At 36.9% G+C, this 20,361-nt stretch overlaps 2 protein-coding genes across 3 annotated transcripts in view; both read left to right on the top strand.

The window, feature by feature from the left end:
- The first annotated feature begins 354 nt into the window (after positions 1-354).
- elapor1 (endosome-lysosome associated apoptosis and autophagy regulator 1) lies at positions 355-16,539 on the top strand. The gene is made up of 22 exons (XM_067412670.1): positions 355-484; positions 3,325-3,445; positions 3,961-4,141; positions 4,408-4,555; positions 4,747-4,827; positions 4,909-5,014; positions 5,136-5,285; positions 6,576-6,664; positions 7,321-7,498; positions 7,689-7,817; positions 7,913-8,003; positions 8,166-8,271; positions 9,689-9,826; positions 9,953-10,216; positions 11,401-11,574; positions 11,679-11,829; positions 11,922-12,015; positions 12,142-12,243; positions 13,465-13,591; positions 15,076-15,254; positions 15,799-15,964; positions 16,118-16,539. The coding sequence occupies exons 3-22, from the start codon at positions 3,993-3,995 to the stop codon at positions 16,184-16,186; spliced, it is 2,691 nt and encodes an 896-aa protein (XP_067268771.1). The 5' UTR covers positions 355-484; positions 3,325-3,445; positions 3,961-3,992; the 3' UTR covers positions 16,187-16,539.
- A 486-nt stretch (positions 16,540-17,025) lies between these two features.
- bbof1a (basal body orientation factor 1a) overlaps positions 17,026-20,361 on the top strand; it is a 105,909-nt gene continuing 102,573 nt past the window's right edge. For both annotated transcript variants that reach the window (XM_067413813.1, XM_067413814.1), the window contains exons 1-7: positions 17,026-17,133; positions 17,237-17,489; positions 17,594-17,659; positions 17,775-17,918; positions 18,011-18,091; positions 18,231-18,301; positions 18,464-18,608. In XM_067413813.1, the coding sequence (XP_067269914.1) occupies positions 17,096-17,133; positions 17,237-17,489; positions 17,594-17,659; positions 17,775-17,918; positions 18,011-18,091; positions 18,231-18,301; positions 18,464-18,608 (798 nt within the window). In that variant the 5' untranslated portion in view covers positions 17,026-17,095. The remainder of the gene's footprint in view (positions 17,134-17,236; positions 17,490-17,593; positions 17,660-17,774; positions 17,919-18,010; positions 18,092-18,230; positions 18,302-18,463; positions 18,609-20,361) is intronic.

Raw genomic sequence — 20,361 nt, 5'->3', positions numbered from 1 at the left:
GCAAGTGTGAAAAAAAACGGCTGTGTCTTCTGCTGGTTATATCAGCATTAAATAACTATATCAACGTTTAAATAACAGATTGGAAATAAAAAATAATATCAGAATTGTCTAATTTTGCTATTGACTCTTTGCTCGTTAAAGCACAGGGATTATTGGGTGCTATCTTTTCTGATTCTTAATATTCACCTTTTTAGATACAAGACGGACACGTTTACATTCGGGACTCCATCCCAAAGAGTCTGACCAATAGGAGAGCTGAGCGCGTTACACGCTTAGCTGTGCAAACAGTGTCGGGATAAAAGCGCAGCAATATTAACACGTCTGTTCTGTTGCAAGTCTTGCCTGAAGGGAACATATAATTCGAAAACAGCTATGTTTTTTAATCCATGTGCTTTTCACTTCTGGAACGCAAAGCGTTTCTGTCATATTTTTGCTCCACTTACTACTTTTAACGGCGACAGCGGAATTACCAAGCTGCAAAGAGGTAATTGATCATACATTATTGTGCGTTATACATATTTTTTCGACTGCAACGTTAAAATGTGTTTTGTCCTATACATGTTTTATCAATTTGCTGTTTATTTGACAGACTTGCTACTTATTGACAGACAGGCTAGTTTGCTGAACTCATATCGACAGAATAGCACATTTGTGAGCTAATGCTGTTTCTGATGAAATATTGATTAAACACCAAACATTATCATACAGGACTGAATGACTAGGCCAGTATTTTTTCTATATAAATACACTCAACATAGTTTTTCCCCAGATCAGAAACTGAAAGGCACCTGTTTGCTCACATGTGTAGGTAGCCTACTGTACGTTGATCATCACACAATGCATCTTTTGTTTCACATCGTGCCACTTTACAAAAACAAACAAAAAACATACAAAATATTAGAATGTTCAGAAACAAATGGGGGGGGGGGGGTATATCAGTTAATATGTCAGTTAATAAAACAAATAATACGGAACGTGGGCTGAATGTTTTCTTAGTAAATAAAAAACTTGCCATGCATCAGTATCAACTTTCAGTATTGCTTCCTTTCTGATCAGGATATGGATATCTTGATTTTCTCAAGATATAATAATCATGTTTGAATAAGCATGAGCATATTCATGGAAATGGGTCACGTCACACATTACCTTATCAAGTCCAGATAAGCTTCCCCATTGCCTTAGAGAGCTGCGTGAAAAGGACATCTGCTGTTATGGTCAGGCCACAAATTGCTGTATTGCTGTTTGTATATATGTTTTGATATAGCATACCAGTCTTTTTTGTTTTGTTTTTTGTATTGGCAGTGAAACAAAAGTATGTGCTAGACACACTGATAAATAAATAATTAAACTTACTTGCTCAGAACATGACCAGATGCAGATTTAACCACAACATGACAGAAATCCGGCCTTTCAAGCTCTTAATTATTTTGTTGTTTTTTAAATGGTCAACCTGCCTTTAATTGGTTATTTCAGTCTCGAACCGAATCAACTCATTGCAATGCATGGGATTTTTCCTAGCCCTACACCTTCCCCAGCGCCACCTGCCTAGATCTGATAGGCGATTCTCCTTGCAGTAGCTTGAATTCTCTTCACCGTATTCATGCTTTTTCAGCTGTATCCTCTCTCATGCAGCAACAGCAGATCTAGTACACCAATACATTACATGCTTATCAATAAATACTGTATATATATATATATATATATATATATGTGTGTGTGTGTGTGTGTGTGTGTGTGTGTGTGTGTGTGTGTGTGTACGCAAAACAACATTATCCGCTTTCCCACCATTGGGCCGAATGTTTCTTAAAATGGTAAGGAATAGTTCCAGTTGTATTTCCACTTGAGCCTGGTACAGTGGAAAATGAAACTGTAACTGTACCAGCTGGCCCAGTTTGGTTCCCTGGAATGGAACGGTTATGCAATGAGATAGCCATTTGGACCGACAGTAGAAAAGCTATTATTGTCTAATTTTGTTATTATAATTGCAAATATAAATTAAAATATAACTTGCCAATGACCTTGTAAAAAAACAACAAAACAGACAGCAAATGTTTTCTGTGGGAGTAAGAGATTCATCAGGTAATCTGACCCCTACAAGACACCATAGAAACAAATGTCACTCCGTTCTGTTGCCTTGGTTATTTGGTTTCATCATTTATATGGATGTGGAGATTTTGATGTGGACTGCCTGTTTAGAACAACCTTTCTTTCTCCTCACTAAACACAACCTAGCTGAACTAACACAAAACACACAGGAAGTGCTACCAGTCGTTACGTTGAGGTTTTGTTAACTATTAATCTGGTTTCATTCCACACGGGTTATTCTGATTTGCTCTGTGAAGTATCTGCAGTTACCTCAGGTGCCATTTAGGTTAATTTAGGTTCATGATTCTTGCCAGCTGCCTGTCTTTGGGGGAGCTAGCTGTCAACACAAACCATTTCAAGTCTAAATAATTGTTTCATTTAAACCACACCTTTAAGCATTTAAGTATTCCATAGAAGATTGTTTTGTTAAGTCAAATTAGGATAAATGTATAAACAATGTTTGGAGGTGTTAACGGTTTATTAACTCAAGGTTTTATTTCCCTCTTCCCACAATGGTGACTAAATAGTACCTGTTAAAGACTGTTTATTTAGACAAGGATATGAAGACATCCTTGAAGCTGATCGCTAGTGGGTGGATCCGCCTACAGTGCAAATATTGATCTGACACAGTATTTTGAAAAGATGTATAATCCAGATTAAATGCAAGCTGTTAGTAACTACAACATCAGAGAGTTGGTTTCCTCAGTGGCAACAAATTTGTATTTCTATAAAGCACAAAGTGAAAAGTTTAGTTTCTCGGCTATCAATTGCGCTGAAATGGCCTAAAAACAATACAGATTTTTGAGCACTGCAGTATTAATATTGCCTGCTGTTGCAGCATTTGTTTTATTACATTGTAATGGACTGAAGCTTTATGATAGTATACAGGTTCAACTTTAAAATAATTAAATCATGTAATGCCCACATATGTTATGTATTTATTTGGAGAGTACCCAACTTTTAAACGTTTAGTGTCGGCTTCTTTATCGTTTTATAGAACGATATAACCCCCCCCCCCCCCCCCCGATAGTAACTTGATGCCTGCATGATTTTCTTACATAAACACCTCATTACTGACTTAGACAATCTTATTGACAATCTCTAAAGTCGTCTATGTGCCAACAAATATATTAACTCAGTCAAATATGGGATTTTTTTTTTTCTGTGGATCTATTTTCAAACTGAATTGAACTGAAAGACATTTAATACAGTTTTATTTTATGCCTCATTATTTTGCAGTCTGATTACCATTTTGAGTACACAGACTGTGATGTTTTGGGCTCTCGATGGAGAGTAGCGATACCCAACAAGCCAGAGACTTGCACTGGCCTTCCTGATCCAGTCAAAGGCACCCAATGCAGTGAGTACCTACAGCACGCACGCACATGCACACACACACACGCACGCACGCACGCACGCACGCACACACACACACACACACACACACACTTTGTTGTGTGACAAATGGGGACATTCCATATGGTTTTTATACTGTGCAAACCGTATTTTCTATCCCCTTACACTGCCCCTACCCCTTAAACCTGCCCATCACAGGAAACATTCTGCATTTTTACTTTCTAAAAAAACTCATCCTATATGATTTATAAGCATTTTAAAAAGTGGGGACATGGCCAATGTCCTCATATTTCACCCTCTCCTTGTAATACCTAGGTCATACCCATGTCATTATACACATTTGTGTCCTCATATTTCACAAAAACATGCCCCCCTCCCTCCCACACACACACATACACACACACACTACAAGATACAAATTTCCAATGAAACTGTCTATACTATAGCATGCTATATTACAGTTGGATGGGTTTTTAAATCTATAAAGCCATTAAAATCTTTTTCTTTCTCTTTTGTCAGCATTCACCTGTAATGATGGTGAATTTCTGGACATGAGGACTCAAGAGTGTCAGAAATGCGTAGCTGGGACCTATTCTTTTGGGACCGGTGTTGCCTTCGATGAGTGGGACAGTTTGCCCATTGGCTTTATCAGCCATGGCATCAATATGAACAATGGAGACATGTACACAAATTGCTCTAAGTAAGTGACTCATATGTAAAATGAGAATTACCGCATTCAGAAAATGCATAAGGATGCTAGTGCTCAAAATTCAAGGTCAAGTGGATGGTTGAGCCATTCAACATTCGCTTAACTGTAATTGCATGCACATAATGTTTAATAGTAAATGTAAAAATGCTTGGCGACTCAGGACCTTGAGTTATTTGAATTTAAAGTTGAAGAACAGACATTTGTGGAAATTTGCTTTCACCGGAACCCATTTGTATGTGTCTCTTGCATTTGTGCAGCTCAACATGGATCCCGAAAGGTGACTATGTTGCCTCTAACACAGATGAATGCACTTCAACTCTTTCCTATGCTGTGAGTTTGAAGAAGCCTGGATCTGTGTCCTTCCAGTACTTCTATCCAGACAACCACATGTTTTTTGAGTTTTATGTAAGTACTATGGAAAACAAAAAATACAATGTGGTCAGTTTTTTTCCAGCATTTTTTGGAAAATGATAACATATTATAGACAATATAAAGGTAATAAACAATAATACATTTTTATAACAACCACAAATGTGTTTCTTGTGATATACCCTGAAAATGTTATGTGGGATATGACAATATAAGTGTGTTAACAGGTTCAGAATGACCAGTGTCAGTCTACAGAATCTCAACGTCGCTGGATGAGGATATCTGAAAGTGATTGGGATTATCATTATGTATGTCTTTGTATATCATCTAAAAGCATATGTAGAAAGCGCAGGCCTCAAAACCTTTTCTTTTCACTGTAACCTAACCAGGTAGATCTGAGCAGCGGTAACAATGTCTTGTACTGGAGAACAACGGGTTTCACTTTGGCTGCCAACACTGCCAAACCGGTTCTACTGAAGAACATTAGCATCTCAGGTATTTATCCATCACAATTATTTGCGTACTACCTCAAATAAAGATGGTATGTTGGGAATACCTTTTAAATGCATGAAAGTTTTTTATTTTTTAAATAACAATTGACCTTTTTTTCTCTCAGGGGTCTCATATACATCTGAGTGTTTTCACTGTAAACCTGGTACCTATAGTGATAAACCAGGGGCTGCCCGCTGTATCCCATGTGCTGCTAATTCATACTCTAATAAGGGAGCCACTGCGTGTCAACCCTGTGAGGCAGACAAATATTCAGGTGTGTCTCAGCATTTTTAAAGCCAAATGACCATGAACGTTAATGCAGGTTGGTCATCAGGGTCAGCATCTGCTGTTGTTTGTGTCTTTTCATCTTCATCTTTGCTAATAGTTAGTATATGTGTGGATGTTTTGTGTAAGTGGAATATTTACAGTATAGGCTACTTGCAATGATCCTGATGTTTGTTAGCCTGTATTTTATAATTAATAACATTTTAAATGAATTGTATTAATTAAAACAAAGAAAAAAATATTAAAAGGGCTTAAAGTGTTAGTTCACCCAAAAATGAAAATTCGGTCATTAATTACTCACCCTCATGTCGTTCGACACCCGTCAGACCTCCGTTCATCTTAAGAACACAGATGAAGATATTTCTGTTGAAATCCGATGGCTCAGAAAGGCTTTCATTGACACCAATGTCATTTCCTCTCTTAAGACCAATAAAAGGCACTAAAGACGTAGTTTAAAATCCATCTCACTACAGTAGCTCTACAATCATTTTATGAAGCGACGAGAATAGTTTTTGTGGGGGGGAATAAACAACTGAATATAGACTTATAAAGAGATGGCCGATTTCAAAACACTGCTTCCGGAATCCTCCGAGTGTTATCAATAAGCGTATCGATCGTGATTCAGATCGCGTGTCAAACCGCCAAACTGCTGAAATCAAGTGACTTTGGCGATCCGAATCATGCATTGATGAATGAAAAAGAATGATTCTATTCTCGTAGCTTTATGAAATGATTGTAGAGCCACTGTAGTGAGATGTATTTTAAACAACGTCTTTAGTGCCTTTTATTGGTCTTGAGAGAGGAAATGACATTGGTGTCAACAGAGGCCCTTTTGAGCCATGGGATTTCAACTAAAATATCTTCATTTGTGTTCCGAAGATGAACGGAGGTCTTACGGGCTCACACTCCTCTATTCATTCTCAGCTATCAAAACTGTTTTATTTTAAAGACAAATATTCCTTTCAAATATAAATATATATCCAAATATATTTTTTGTATATGCATATTTCACAAAGCATTTGACCAAATGTATTTTTAAGGATTAGTGGTCACCACACAAATGCCTTGTGAAGAGTTTTTAACGTTACCTAAATCTGCATAGATGTGATGAAGCATTTAAATTTAACCACATGCAAGTAAATGTTCATGTAAATGACCTGGACGCCCCAGTGCCTATACGCTATGGAATTTGCCTACTGTGTTTTATCACTTTATCTAAACGAGTGTGTGTTTTTCCTAACGCCATTGGCGTTTTCCTCTCGCCTGTGTGTGTTACTAGGGATTGGTTTTGGAACCTGTCTACAGCGACCGCCCTGCAAGGCGACTGATTACTTCTATACTCACACACCATGTGACTCCCGTGGTCAGGTACTATGCTTTATTATTTTATTTTATTTTATTCATTAAAGTGTCCACACTTGTACTTCAGTTATCTTCTTGGTCCAGACCAAAAAATGATACATCCTTATCAAGCCCAAAGATACAAAAGCAAAAAAATATCTTTTGACAAATATACCAAACATCCAAAACAATGCTGTGTGCTGGGCTAAATGTGCTTGTTGTATATTTTTACCTGCTGAGAACCCACAAAAAGCTTATAAAATGTGTAAAAGAGTCAAAAGAGCACCAGGAATTTGAAGATATCACTGCAAGGAGACGGCAGTTCCGACACCTGCTGAAATGTAATTGGCAACATAGCTCCTATAATGAAAAAAAAACAGATACGATTGAGCATTTCGTTTTAGGGTCGCATCTTGTTACATCATGTAACAACAGTTTTCTTCCTGTTTTTGGTCTGTGTTGCATTCAAATTTTATTCAAACTGTATCAGAGTGTGTTTGAAAGGGTTCTGATGGCAGTGTTCACATTAACAGAGCAATTGCACCAAAGTTTGTTTTAATCTAATCAAATCTGCCATATGTGAACACAACCTAAGAGTCCATTGGTTAAATCATCTCCAGCTGACAACGGGCTGTTTTTCCATGTGTGTGTGTGTGTGTGTGTGTGTGTGTGTGTGTATTTAGACGCAGCTGATGTATAAGTGGATCGAGCCCAAGATCTGCAGTGAGAGTGTGAAGGAGGCAGTGAAGCTCCCGGCCTCAGGGGAGATGGTGGCCTGTCCTCCATGCAATCCAGGATTCTTCTCCAGCAACACCTCCTCCTGTGAACCCTGCCCACATGGCTTCTACTCAAATGGGACAGGTAGAGAGACACAGCCAAAATGAATTTTCATTCTCACCCGTGACAGCACATGCATTAGTGTTATATCTCTAGATGACAACTTAACATTTGTAGGTCACATTAAATGTGTGCTTTAGAATAGGCTATTATTTCAGTGCATAAATAACAAAATTCACTATTAGAAATAATCAACTGTGTCACATGTGTTCAGAATGTTCGGAGTGTCCAGCTGGAACAGAACCAGTTGTGGGTTTTGAGTATAAATGGTGGAACAAGATGCCCAGCAACATGAGGAGTTCGGTCTTTAGCTCAGAATACAGCAGCACTGAGAGGAGCACAGGTACATTTTGAGTGAGCCACCGATGGCGGGATATAGTTTTAGTTAGACAGACTTGTTTTGCCATTGTTGATGTAATGGGGATTTTGTTGTATCAGGCTGGGAGGTTGCGGGCGAGTACATCTACACCACACCAAGCGATCAGGACTCTGATTACATGCTGCTGACGCTCACAGTTCCTGGATACAGGTGAGGAAACACTGCTCTCCTATGTTAACAAACAGCAACTGCATCTTATTAATGATCTCAAAATGTTAAATGAAGCATCAGCATTACTAATACCAGAGAGAGACATAAATCCTGGGTTAATAATGTACTCTATTATGTCATTTTGTTCTTTCCTTTTTTCAGCCAGCCTCATTCCCTGAGTGAAGATAAAGAGAGAGTCGCGCTTTCCAGAATTACATTTGTGTTTGAAACGAAGTGTACAGCTGACTGTAAACTGTATTTCATGGCAGTGAGTTTGACCATTGTTTATATAAAGTTTACACTTGAACAACATTAGATTTTTTTTTTGTTTCTAACAACATATTTACTGTAGCTCATATCCTTTTGTATCTAATATATAAGCTTTTGTCTTTTATTGTTAAAAATACTACCATATATGTTTGGGTTCTTTTATGATAAAATATGATGAGTCTCATATGATATATACAGCTCTGGAAAAAATTAAGCGACCACTTAACATGGATTTCTCAATGTTAAATGGTTCTCTTAATTTTTTCCAGAGCTGTCAACAGATTGCGGATCGAAATGCAATTTTATTAAGACAGCAGTACACAATCGAAGTCCAGAGTACAGGCAAGGTCAAAATACATGCAGGCAGTCCAAACAAACAAACAAACACAGCAAGGCAGGAAACGTAGGCAAGAGAGTAGTCCAGAAACAGGCAAGTGATCCAAAACCAAGAGACACGAAACATGCGGGAACGCTCAGAATTGTAGTGTTAAGCCACCGATGATAGTAGTGTTAAGATAACATACTCTGCAAGAACAAAAGAAATTTGTTCATTTTCTTGAGGTGGCAAGAACAAGAACAAAGTTCGTTTTGGCCAGTACATTCATACTTCACGAGAAAAGCAGGTGCCGATCATCTACGTTTCTTCACATTAACCACGCCCACTTCAAATCTCTGACCAATCACACAATAGTTCTCGGACACCCACAAGAAAAAAGTTCAGCTCAGGCGATGTGTCGAGAACAAGCTGCGAGAACTCCCAAACCAGGGCTGCGAGAATAACGTGACGTCATTTTGTTCTCGCAGCCCTGGGAGTGAGAACTTTTCTCTCTGTTCTTGCGGAGTGTGTTGCAGCCTTTACACTTACAGTGAACATGGTTTGTATAGGCTGAGGTGATGTGGCTAATGACACACAGGTGTAAACAATGATGGCTGATGAACAGGGCAAAGGATTATGGGTAATGAAGTCCAGAGTGAGGATTAGTATTTGGGTGGGAGTGCCCTCTGGTGGCGATCGGAGGGAGCCACAGAGAATTGATGAGTGATTATATATATATTGGGTCCTTGGGTCCTTGGGTATATATATAGTATATATACATATACATTATGTATATATATACATTTTCAGCAGAAACATTAAAATATGCTGATTTGGTAATTATTAGCAATCAAAATGTTTAATATTTTTGTGGGGATTTTTTATTTATTTTATATTTATTTGAAACAGAAAACTTTTGTAACAATGTCTTTACAGTCACTTTTGATCAATTTAATACACCCTTGTTGCTAAATAAAATGTAGTTTATTAAAAAAGAAATCTATTGACCTTTTAAATTGCCTATAATATATTTGTTATAATATTTTTGCCTTATCTTTTAAAGTTTTAATGTCTCAAATATTTATACATTTCTCCTCAGGGGCAAAATGAAAGGAATAATATGATTGTGGAGAGTTGGTCAGGCACTATAGGAAAGCAGTCCTACTCTTATCTTATTAAAAGCAACAATACTGTTAGCTTCACCTGGGGTTTTCAGCGCACTGGGGCCTTCAGCATGGTGAGGATAAATCTTACAATTTTTTATTTTTATTGTTTTATTTGTAATACATTTTTTAAGGTTAAGTAACCAATATTTTACTCCAAAAGTTTTTGTTTAATCTAGAATTGTGTGTCTGTGTTACAGGAAAATGAATATAGCTCTGACTTTGCTAAGATCTACTCCGTTCACCTCACTAATGTGATTGGGGGTGTGGCTTCAGAATGCCGACAGTGTGCTCTGGCTCTTGATGACACTGACTCCGCCTGCGTGCCCTGCTCTCCTGGACACTACATGCTGAGCGGCACTGGAGTCTGTAAAAGCTGTCCCTCAAATACCATTGTCAGGCCAGAGCAGCCTGTCGGAAAAGAAGCCTGCATACCGTGTGGACCCAATACTTACAGTAATGAAGTAAGTAGGCTACTTCTTATGATTATCTATCTATCTATCTATCTATCTATCTATCTATCTATCTATCTATCTATCTATCTATCTATCTATCTATCTATCTATCTATCTATCTATCTATCTATCTGTCTATCTGTCTGTCTGTCTGTCTGTCTGTCTGTCTGTCTGTCTGTCTGTCTGTCTGTCTGTCTGTCTGTCTGTCGGTCTATCTTCTGTCTGTCTGTCTTTCTATCCACACACACACACACACACACACACACACACACACACACACACACACACACACACACACACACACACACACACACACACACACACACACACACACACACACACACACACACACACACACACACAGCCATTAAACTGTTTGCGTTGTGCGACCGTTGTGTCAGGCATTCAGATGGCCAGCTGAAAACATTACTGTTCCGGCCAGTAGGTGGCACTGTTGTCAGTCAATAGCTGGTCAATAGGTTTCAGTAAACCGTTAATAACAAAAACTTATGTCTTATGTCTGTGGTTAAAAAACTGCACAGTTTGTAAAATGTAACCATGTAAATTTATAATTTTGGGGAAATTAATAAATATACTACAATAAATTAGGATATTGAAGGCATTGATCGATGTAGAATAGGCAATCATTCATATCATATTTATATAAATAATAATAATAATTATTATTTAGGTGACCATACCATGAGTATGAGGGTCAGTCAATCCAAACTCTGGTGAAGAGAAAACATACAAACTATATGAAGCACTGCTGCACAACCACCCAATAACCATAATATTCATCCAAACCACTTGATATATATCTATAAATATATAATTTCTGATTAATACACTGTACTTTTTTTTTTGCTGCTTTTAAGTCCTAGTCATACGGAAGAATGTTTGTCATAAAATGAAATGTTCTTACTCGCATGCATACTTACTAAAGTGAAATAATTCATACAAATTCTTCAAAAATATTATGGAGTAATGAAACAATTTACAATATACTGTAATATTTTAAAATAAAAACATTCTTGTTAATAATAATTAAATTGAATTAGTATATTTTATGCATGCATATTTTTTCTATACTTTCCTTATAATGATAGGTATAATGACAGCTTGTGCACTTATCAAATATTTTATATATCCATCCAGTTCTCTTTACGTACTTTTGCTTTCTCTGTCCACAGGGCCGTTCTGCGTGCATTAATGACTGTACATTAGCACTGCATCATAAAGGAGAGACCTTGCATTATGATTTCTCTCCGCTGGCAAGCGTCACAGGCTTCCAGAGCAGCCCACGCTTCACCAGTAAAGGGCTGCAATATACACACCATTTCAATGTGGCACTGTGTGGAACAGAAGTAAGAGAATACATTAGACCAGATGACGTTTGAAACTGACGTATGACGTGAAGTCTGAGTAGTAAAAGCTTAGACTCACACAATAAAGTTTGTCTCTTGTATAGAACAGGGCTCTTGCATCCTGTGTGGAGAATGTGACTGAAAGCAAGAGGGATGTAAAAGGCTATATCTGTCAGTCCACTATAGTGCCTTCTGAGATCAGGGGGCAGAGTGTTGTGTCCTCTCAGCCCTTCAGTATTGGAGACACTTTAATTGGTGAGTGCTAGCACTGCTTTGAAATCTCTTTCAAATAAACCCATTCCAGCAGGTTATAAGAATTCACCAGATGCAAAACGTTTCATACACAGGAGTGACCACTGACTCCAAACTTGATGACATCTCGTCATTGGGCGGCAACTTTCCTGTTGAGTCGGAGCTCCCGGATGTCATATTCTACTACAGGTGAGTAGGCTACTTGCTTTCAGTGATATGTACTTTTTTTATTCTAAAGATTTTACTGTGTTCACAAACACTTGTTGACCCCAGTATCTCAGTTGATTTTGTTCTTCTCATTAATGGTGTCAACAGATCTAGAGAAACTACGCAAGCATGTAAAAACGGAAGATCAACCTCCATTAGGCTCCGATGTGATCCCACTGTGACACTGAAGGATCACGTTTCCCTACCAAGGTACAAAATGAAAATAGCATTTGCTTTTAGGTTGGGCTGCACGATCAAATCACAAAGCCTGTAGTTTCTCTGAGCGACTTGGTTCACAGTAAATGTTGCCACTGAATGATCTCATCTCTGCATACACTGTAAAAAAAAGGCAAATTTTGGAACTTTTGCAGTACAATCGACTTGGATGTTTAAGTTATTTCAACTAAAATTATGTTAAACTGACTTTAAAAAATGAGTTACAGTTTGTATAACAAATAAAAAGAAGTTTAACATTTCTTAACTTATTTTGATGAGTTAAAACAATGTAAAAACATATGTTGTCATAACTTATTGAACATATTTTTTTTACAGTGTACTGAGTTTGGCTCACTTACAACATACATTTAGGGACGCAATATGTGACAACCATCTTCTAAAACTTATAATGAAAAGCTTTTTTAAACCAGCTGTTGTCAACAGAAGAGCTTTATGTGCTCCCTGTGGTTTTCTGCCAAAATAAAAGCTTGATGGTGTCACATCTAGTTAATATTTGTTCAAATACTTATATTTTAATTTTCATTTCACACAATGGTTCCTGTATTCTTAGTTCCTGTGTTTAGTTCATTTTTTCATGGTTGTCAGGGTTTCTAATTCTTTCTTTAGTTACTAATAATGTTCTAGTTTTGCTCTTTATTATCCTTTGTATAAATACTCTTTCGATTATTTTACAAATCTGTCACTTTTTAGTTTACCTGGTGGATTGTTCTCTTCATCTTCTTCATACAGATTCCCTCATCCCTGCGCTAAACATTACAGGCGGTTTAACGTTCGAATATTAAGAAATATTGTATTTTTACAGTTGTACTGTAAAATAAATTATTAAATTATTTTTCATACTTTTTTAGTGGCAATATTACAGTAGTAATATTTCTTATTTATTTGAAATAATATTAGTAATAATAATGATAATAATCATAATGAAAATGTTGACCAAATTGTACAGCCTTACAAACAAGCACAGAAAACCTGATAAACCTGGATAACCGTTTATCAGACAAAAAATGATTTAGAATTGTCTCCTATATTTGGGGCTATTTGAATGAAAAAATTAAGACCAAGCAAGACACTGGTTTGAAAGTGTATGGTGAATACTGTATGAGTACAAGTACAAGTTTTGCGCATATGTAATTCAACTCAGAAACAACAGAGGATGGAGGAATATCACTCTTTATTGCTTGTCTTTTGGTATAGTAAGTGCTCAGAGGGCACCTGCGACGGCTGCTCCTTCCATTTCCTGTGGCGATCCCAGCATGCCTGTCCTCTCTGCTCTGAGAGGGACTATAAGGAGATTGTGAGTGCTTGTATCCAAGGAATTCAGGTACGTCAACTTACATCATGATACAGTGACTGAATAAAACAAAAAACCAGAGGTTCCCAATTCGAGTCCTTGTAACCTCTCTGTTCTGCACATTTTGTATGTCTCTCTTATCTGACACGTTCAGCTGAAGTTCAGGCTTTCAGACAACCGTAAGTGTGCTGCGAAGTGGACTTGAGGTCATTTTGCCATTTTAAGATCCTAATCGGAAGGAGGTGTGTTTGTATGCGGCTGTTCATAGTTGCAAATGGCTATCATGATTACAGGACAGATAAAAAGACATATAATATAACCAAATTACATGTATTGTCATATTACAGTTTTTCTCAGTCGCTTTGGTACATTTCTCGATTCAAACTCACAATTTGCAAAACAGTAAGTGCATTTCTCAAAACAATTTGTACAAATAGCAAAACACCATGGATAAACTGCAAAAGCCAGCCTCTTACTCAAAATCCTTAGTTCATCTCTCAAAAGTAAATATCTGTGTCAATGAACATGTCAGGGCCATCAGAATGACAAGTCCTTGTGTCATTGTGTACGGATAAGACAGTCAGATTGTTTAGTCATGTTGTCAATATAACAGTTTACTCTGGAAGGATGTTCTGTTTGAAACTATGGCTAAAGTTTTGATGACAATTGTTGTCAATTGTAAGTTACATCTTTGTGTATGTGTGAGTGTAATTGCAAGAGAATGGAAAATATTCAAATTTACACTCTTACTCTTTGTACTGTATTTTATTGACAGAACATGTCATTGAGATACAGAAATTAAAATACAGCACTGAATAACTGATTTAGAAAAAAAGTCTAATGGAAATATAGAAAGTACAGAAATATGCTTGACATATGATAACTTGTTCAACCATTTTGCATGTAAAGAGTTTGAGCTTGATACTATGAGCTTGTGCCTAAATGCTGTGGGGGGTGAGACTATTCAACAGAGACCCAATATAATACATTTTGATCGACATGACATAAGCAACTGATAATGTAGGTAACAACAGAGAATTGGACATAATCATTTGCAGGGATGTACTAAAGCATTTGCAACTTGTTCGAAGAAATGAGAAACTGCTTTTTTGATGTGCACAAGTGACACAATGATGTGAGAATTGAACAGGTAGTTTTGAGAATTTCAATTCTGATCTGAGACATGTATCAAAGCGACTGAGAAAAACTGTAAACATCACAACATGCATTTATCAGTTTACAACAGAAGCATAGATATTTGTTATTTTATAGTAAATTATGATAAATACAGCATAACTGTTAGCTATATCATGTTCATTACTTGTCTAAAATAGCCAACTGCCTGATCAGTGCCTTTACTGCTGAACTAGGGAGCTAATTGAGACGCACTTATACAGACTTATGCAGAGCAGGGAGGCGCAAGGACTGGAATTGGGAACCCCTGCTTTAGAACAATCCTGTTTATTTAGGAACACTTAGACGACTTGCAGCTAAAATGTGTTTGTTTGTCTCAGAGGACTACCTATGTGTGGCAGCAACCTCTGAGGTGCACAGGCGGGGTGTCGCTGCCTTCTCAGCGGATTAGTGCCTGTGTGACACTGGACTTCTGGCTGAAGTTTGGCGTCTCCATTGGAACTGTGGCTGCTGCTTTGCTCATTACAATGATCTGCTACTTCTGGAAAAGGACACGCAAGTGAGAGTCTATTACCAAAAGTGAAATGTAATATATTATCTACCAAAAAAAAACAAAACATCCAATAACAGAATCTTTGAAGTGGAAAACTAAGCAGCGCACATGTGAAATGATCCAGGTTTAATTGGATCTAATGAAAATCAAAATGATTTTCATTTGATTCCCTCATAATCTTTTCAACTAAATTTCCCTCTCTCTTGCAACATCATCCCCTGGTTTCATGGACAAAGCTTAAGTCTACACTGTAAAAAATAAAAACGCAAAATGTACTGGTAATTTTCTGCCAGTACATTATCCAGTAATTTTATGGAAATTTCTGTTAACCCTTAAAACAAACTAATGCAATGTGGAATTCAAAATACAGGTAAAATACCTGTAAAAAAAAAAAAACAATACAGAAAATTCCTTCATATTTATAAAGTACATTATGTCCTATTTTTATGTACTTTTTTACAGTGTAGTCCTTGATAAAAATGCATATTTGAGCTGTTTGAACCTACATTAATAGGTAAAATGTATAAGAGTATTCATGCCCTCTCTTTAGGCTGCAGTATAAGTACTCTAAGCTAATGATGACCGCAGGAGATAAGGAGTGTGATCTTCCAGCCGCAGATAGCTGTGCCATCATGGAGGGAGAAGATGCAGAGGATGACCTCATCTACCTCTCCAAAAAATCTTTCTTCACCAAGATTAAGTCATTTTCCAGAGAGGTGAGGAGGTCACAAGACAGACTTAATTTTAGATGTAAAACAACCTCTATAGATATTCTTGATATACACTATGTGCATGTTTTAATGTTAAAACTATATTCCAGAGAAATAAAAGACTTTATGTTTTCTTAATACAATTCTGTGCTTTTACAGAGAACATCAGATGGCTTTGATTCTGTTCCTCTTAAATCATCAGCTGCACAGGAGATGGAGATGAGCTAGAACTTCTCAGAGGCAGGGAGAGCCAGCAGGAAATGTTTGGCCTGTCGTGTGACATCCTTGACACGCTAGTGGACATTATAACATCAATACTGCTATTTTCAAAGAGACTGGGGGAAGCAAATGACTCCAAAACAAGTCTGCCTTTAAACCTGTTTGTTTCCACTGGGTCTCATCTAGATTCAGCAAATCCAGTCTACACGCAGACCGAAGGCAAAACTAGCATACTTTTTAATGTGATTTTTTCCCCGATTTGATAACTGTATCCTACACAAATTTTATATCAAAGACAAATACTTGAGATAATGGTGGAAAATCCACATTTAATTTGTTACATGTCATTATATGTAGCCTACATTCCCTTTATATATATATATATATATATATATATATATATATATATAATATATATATATATATATATATATATATATATATATATGTCATTAAGATGTTTTCATGAATTTGAGAGCTAAACTTGCAAGTGCTTGCAAAATATTGCATTTTTTTATTTTGTAAATCGCTCTGTTTTTGCATACTAGAATTTGTTGTGTGAACATTTGTTTGTTCTTTTTTTAACGTTATTTGTATTTTAGTAACTGTCGTCGAATTTGTGATGACTTTCTTAAAGAATATAACTTACTTGATATTAAAAAGCTGCTGTGTCCTTGTAATTAATATGATTAATTAATTACACTAAAACTACAAAAACAACAATCAGTAAGTACAAAAATAAAAACGCAAGTGTCTATGTTTTAAAAGCCATTAATTTGTTCACTGACACTGTGTGGTTCCGAGTCCGACGGCGACCGTTTCCATAGTTACGAATGTAAACAGAACGAATATGTGCCAGTCTGCCAGTGCCAGACAGTGCATATCCAGTCATTTGAGAGTCGTCTGAGGAGCCGAGAGATGCCGAAAAAGAAAGGAAGTAAGGGCAAGGGAAAAGGGTGAGAATGAACGAGGTCGTTTTATACAGTCAGCTTTTGACGTAACTTACTTGATTTATTTATGTCTGTAGACTTTTTTTTTTCTTCTCTTTTTTTTTTACAGAAAAGGTAAGAAAGAAGGCAAGCATGAGTCCAAAGCTGACAGGGAGTCAGAAATCGAAAAGTTCAAATCAAACGCTGCTTTATGGGAGGCGAAGTTTGATATCACGGAAATTTCGCGTGTTGAGTATCGCGAAGTTACTCGCGCGCTGGCCAAAGCCAACGAGGAGCTCGCGAACCAGCAGTACAGAGCCAAAAAAGACACGGATGATATTATTACTTTTCTGAAAAGGACAGATCTTGAAAAAACAGCAACGGTTAGTCTGCATTTATTTTAAATCTCCGTCATTTATAATGCTGTGAAACAAGAGCCCACGTTTATCCACCTGACTTCTTCATTTTTCCACTGTTTTCCTATAAGATTGCTGCATTAGAACAGCAACTGAAAAGAGAAAAAGCAAAAACTTCACAAGAGAAAGACCTTTTGGTAAGCATTAGATACCGAGTTATTTTCCAAACAAAGGCCTATGCCAAGCTGCCTGTAACAATTCTCGAATTTCAAAAGCAAAAAGCTGTTATCATGCAAGACTTGAATGTTGCAGGTGGCCGAATACATGCAGAAGATTGATGCTTTAGAAGAGAGGTTTAAGCAGAGGTCAAATGACTTCCAGAGGATGCAAGGCGAGCTCAAAACCATTAAGCATTTTCGCAAAATAAAGGCCAATCTGGAAGAAGACCTGATCACTGTACTGCACGACACAAACAATGCCATTTCATATAGAAAGCAATCCAGAAAAACTCCAGAAATATATGTATTATGCGTTTCTTGTGCTTTTAGATGAGAGAAAAAATTTACATAGCTGACCGTGCACACCAAGAGAGTTTGGCGAGAACAGAGTACAAGTTCTTCACGGCAAGGGTAAGAAAAAGATGTGAAATATATTGCATAAATTGCAACGTGCATTTATTATCAGATTTGAAATCCTTTTGTTATAGATTTTTAGAAGCTTGTGGCACTGAAATGCATGATTGAATGGTCAGCAATGTCTTCTATACAGATGCACCTTGAGAAGGAAGCAGAGCAGAAGATCACTCAGCTTGCAGAGCGAGCGCATCATGAAGCTATTGTGTGAGCCACTCACAAATTCTCAAATTCTTTCAATTTCATAAATGAATCGGTTGCTCATTCCCTTAATCCTGTTTGAAGACTGCATATAAAAGATCTGCATATGTGTATGGTTTGTGTTTACTGGTGTATATGAGTCAAATCTTTAGTTTTGGCTCCCAACAGGCAGCTTGGTACAGCATCACATACTGTGTTGAAGGAGAATGTACGATTGAATGAGGCACTGAATTATCATGTGAAAGAGGCGGAGGAACTGAAGAGGACAAATGCAGCCTTGACAGATAAGAATGCTTCACTTGTTCTCTTGAAGGTGCTAATGCTAGCAGAAAATCAGGGATTTTAAGGCAAGACATAGGGGATTTTTTAGGGTAAAATAGGGTAAATATGTTAACGGGGTGATGAATTGAGAAATCAACTTTTCCTTGAGCTTTTGATATATAAAATGTCATGGTGATATAAGAATATCCTGTAAGTTTCAGAGCTGAACACTTCCTTGTTAGTAAAAAAAAAAGCTTTTATTGACTCCAGGCCCAGCAAACGATCAATTTCAGAATTTGCCACATCTTGACGTCATTGTGTGGTGAAACACTGCTCAGCAAAAAAAGAACAACACCTGATTCTTGTGCTACTAACATAAAATAAGCCTACAATGAGCTAAACCGCATCAAATTTCTGTCTAAGCAGTAAACATACCACATAAGCGTCATTCGGATTCTAATATTATGAATGCATGGATGATCTTTATTTTTAATGAATATCCAGCTCATGTGGGGAATACATTGCACGTCTGTTTCTTTATTTGACCACGGATTTGTTTGTAAACGAGACTGGATTTGCAGACAGGATGCGATCACATGAATGAATGAAGCAACACACTAATGTGTGTAAAAAAATATTTTTTATATGTGATGGTATTGCATTTTTACAGATAGTATTGATTATGCGTACGTGTCTAACTGAACATACCTTAGCGTGCTGTCAAAGGCTGGAAAATCTAGTTGTGATTCATGCGATTCTGGATCAGACTTGGACATGAATGGGCCAGGGCTCGCAAAGGCCAGTGTCCTGGGTCTTTATGTTTTCCAGATGGGCCACCAAAACTATTTTAAATAGTGAAATAACATTCCTTTCTTGATGTTCGTTGTTCACTCTCTTGACTTGATATTTGAAGGGTGTGCGCTGTGTGTACACTGTAAAAAATTTTAATATTTTTTTTTGTTGACCTTTTGCAGTACAATCGACTTGGATGTTTAAGTTATTTCAACTAAAAGTATGTTAAACTGACTTTAAAAAATGAGTTACATTTTGTATAACAAATAAAAAGAAGTTTAACATTTCTTAACTTATTTTGATGAGTTAAAACAATGTAAAAACATATGTTGTCATAACTTATTGAACATATTTTTTTACAGTGTATGGTTAATTCCAGTTGCCGTTTACCCCGCAATGACAACTGGGGAGTTAAAGCTCATTAAATATGCAAATCTTATCCAATCCTAGCTGTGGGAGTTTACTTCCAGGTTTTCGGTGTGGCACGCCCATTAAAACTGATGAGTGATTCTTGAGAGAGCCACAAAACCAGGGCAGAAAATAGCTTATTACTTATTCATTATGATGTTTTTGAATGTACAAACCACACGAACGTCATAAGTTGACCTCAGACAAAAAAAAAAAAAGCCAGTTTATGACCCCTTTTACTAATAGATGTACCATATGCACTCCAAAATGTAAATTTGCTGTTAATTTATTCACCCTCATGCCATCTTAGATATAGATGTGTGTTTTTTTTTTAAGTAGAACAGTAAAAAATATTTTAGAATCTTCTGCGTAATCTTCTTTTAGATTATGGGGGTGGGGGCACCTTCGGAATGGAGAAAACTAAATTCAAATCATAAGGCACGTGCACTAAAATCCTTATCTGTCAGTTAGACTGCGTGAGCTATACAAGTTATATTTCCACACGTTAAGAGAATAACGTAATTATCACAACAATACCTATAGCAAGAGTTCTTTTCAGTCACTGAATTATTTTCTCCTGATTTTTTTCCTTTGTATTCCTCTGT

The sequence above is a fragment of the Pseudorasbora parva genome, chromosome 13 (assembly GCF_024679245.1).
Source record: "Pseudorasbora parva isolate DD20220531a chromosome 13, ASM2467924v1, whole genome shotgun sequence".
Taxonomy (NCBI): Eukaryota; Metazoa; Chordata; class Actinopteri; order Cypriniformes; family Gobionidae; genus Pseudorasbora; species Pseudorasbora parva.
This window is presented reverse-complemented; position numbering and strand designations above follow the sequence as displayed.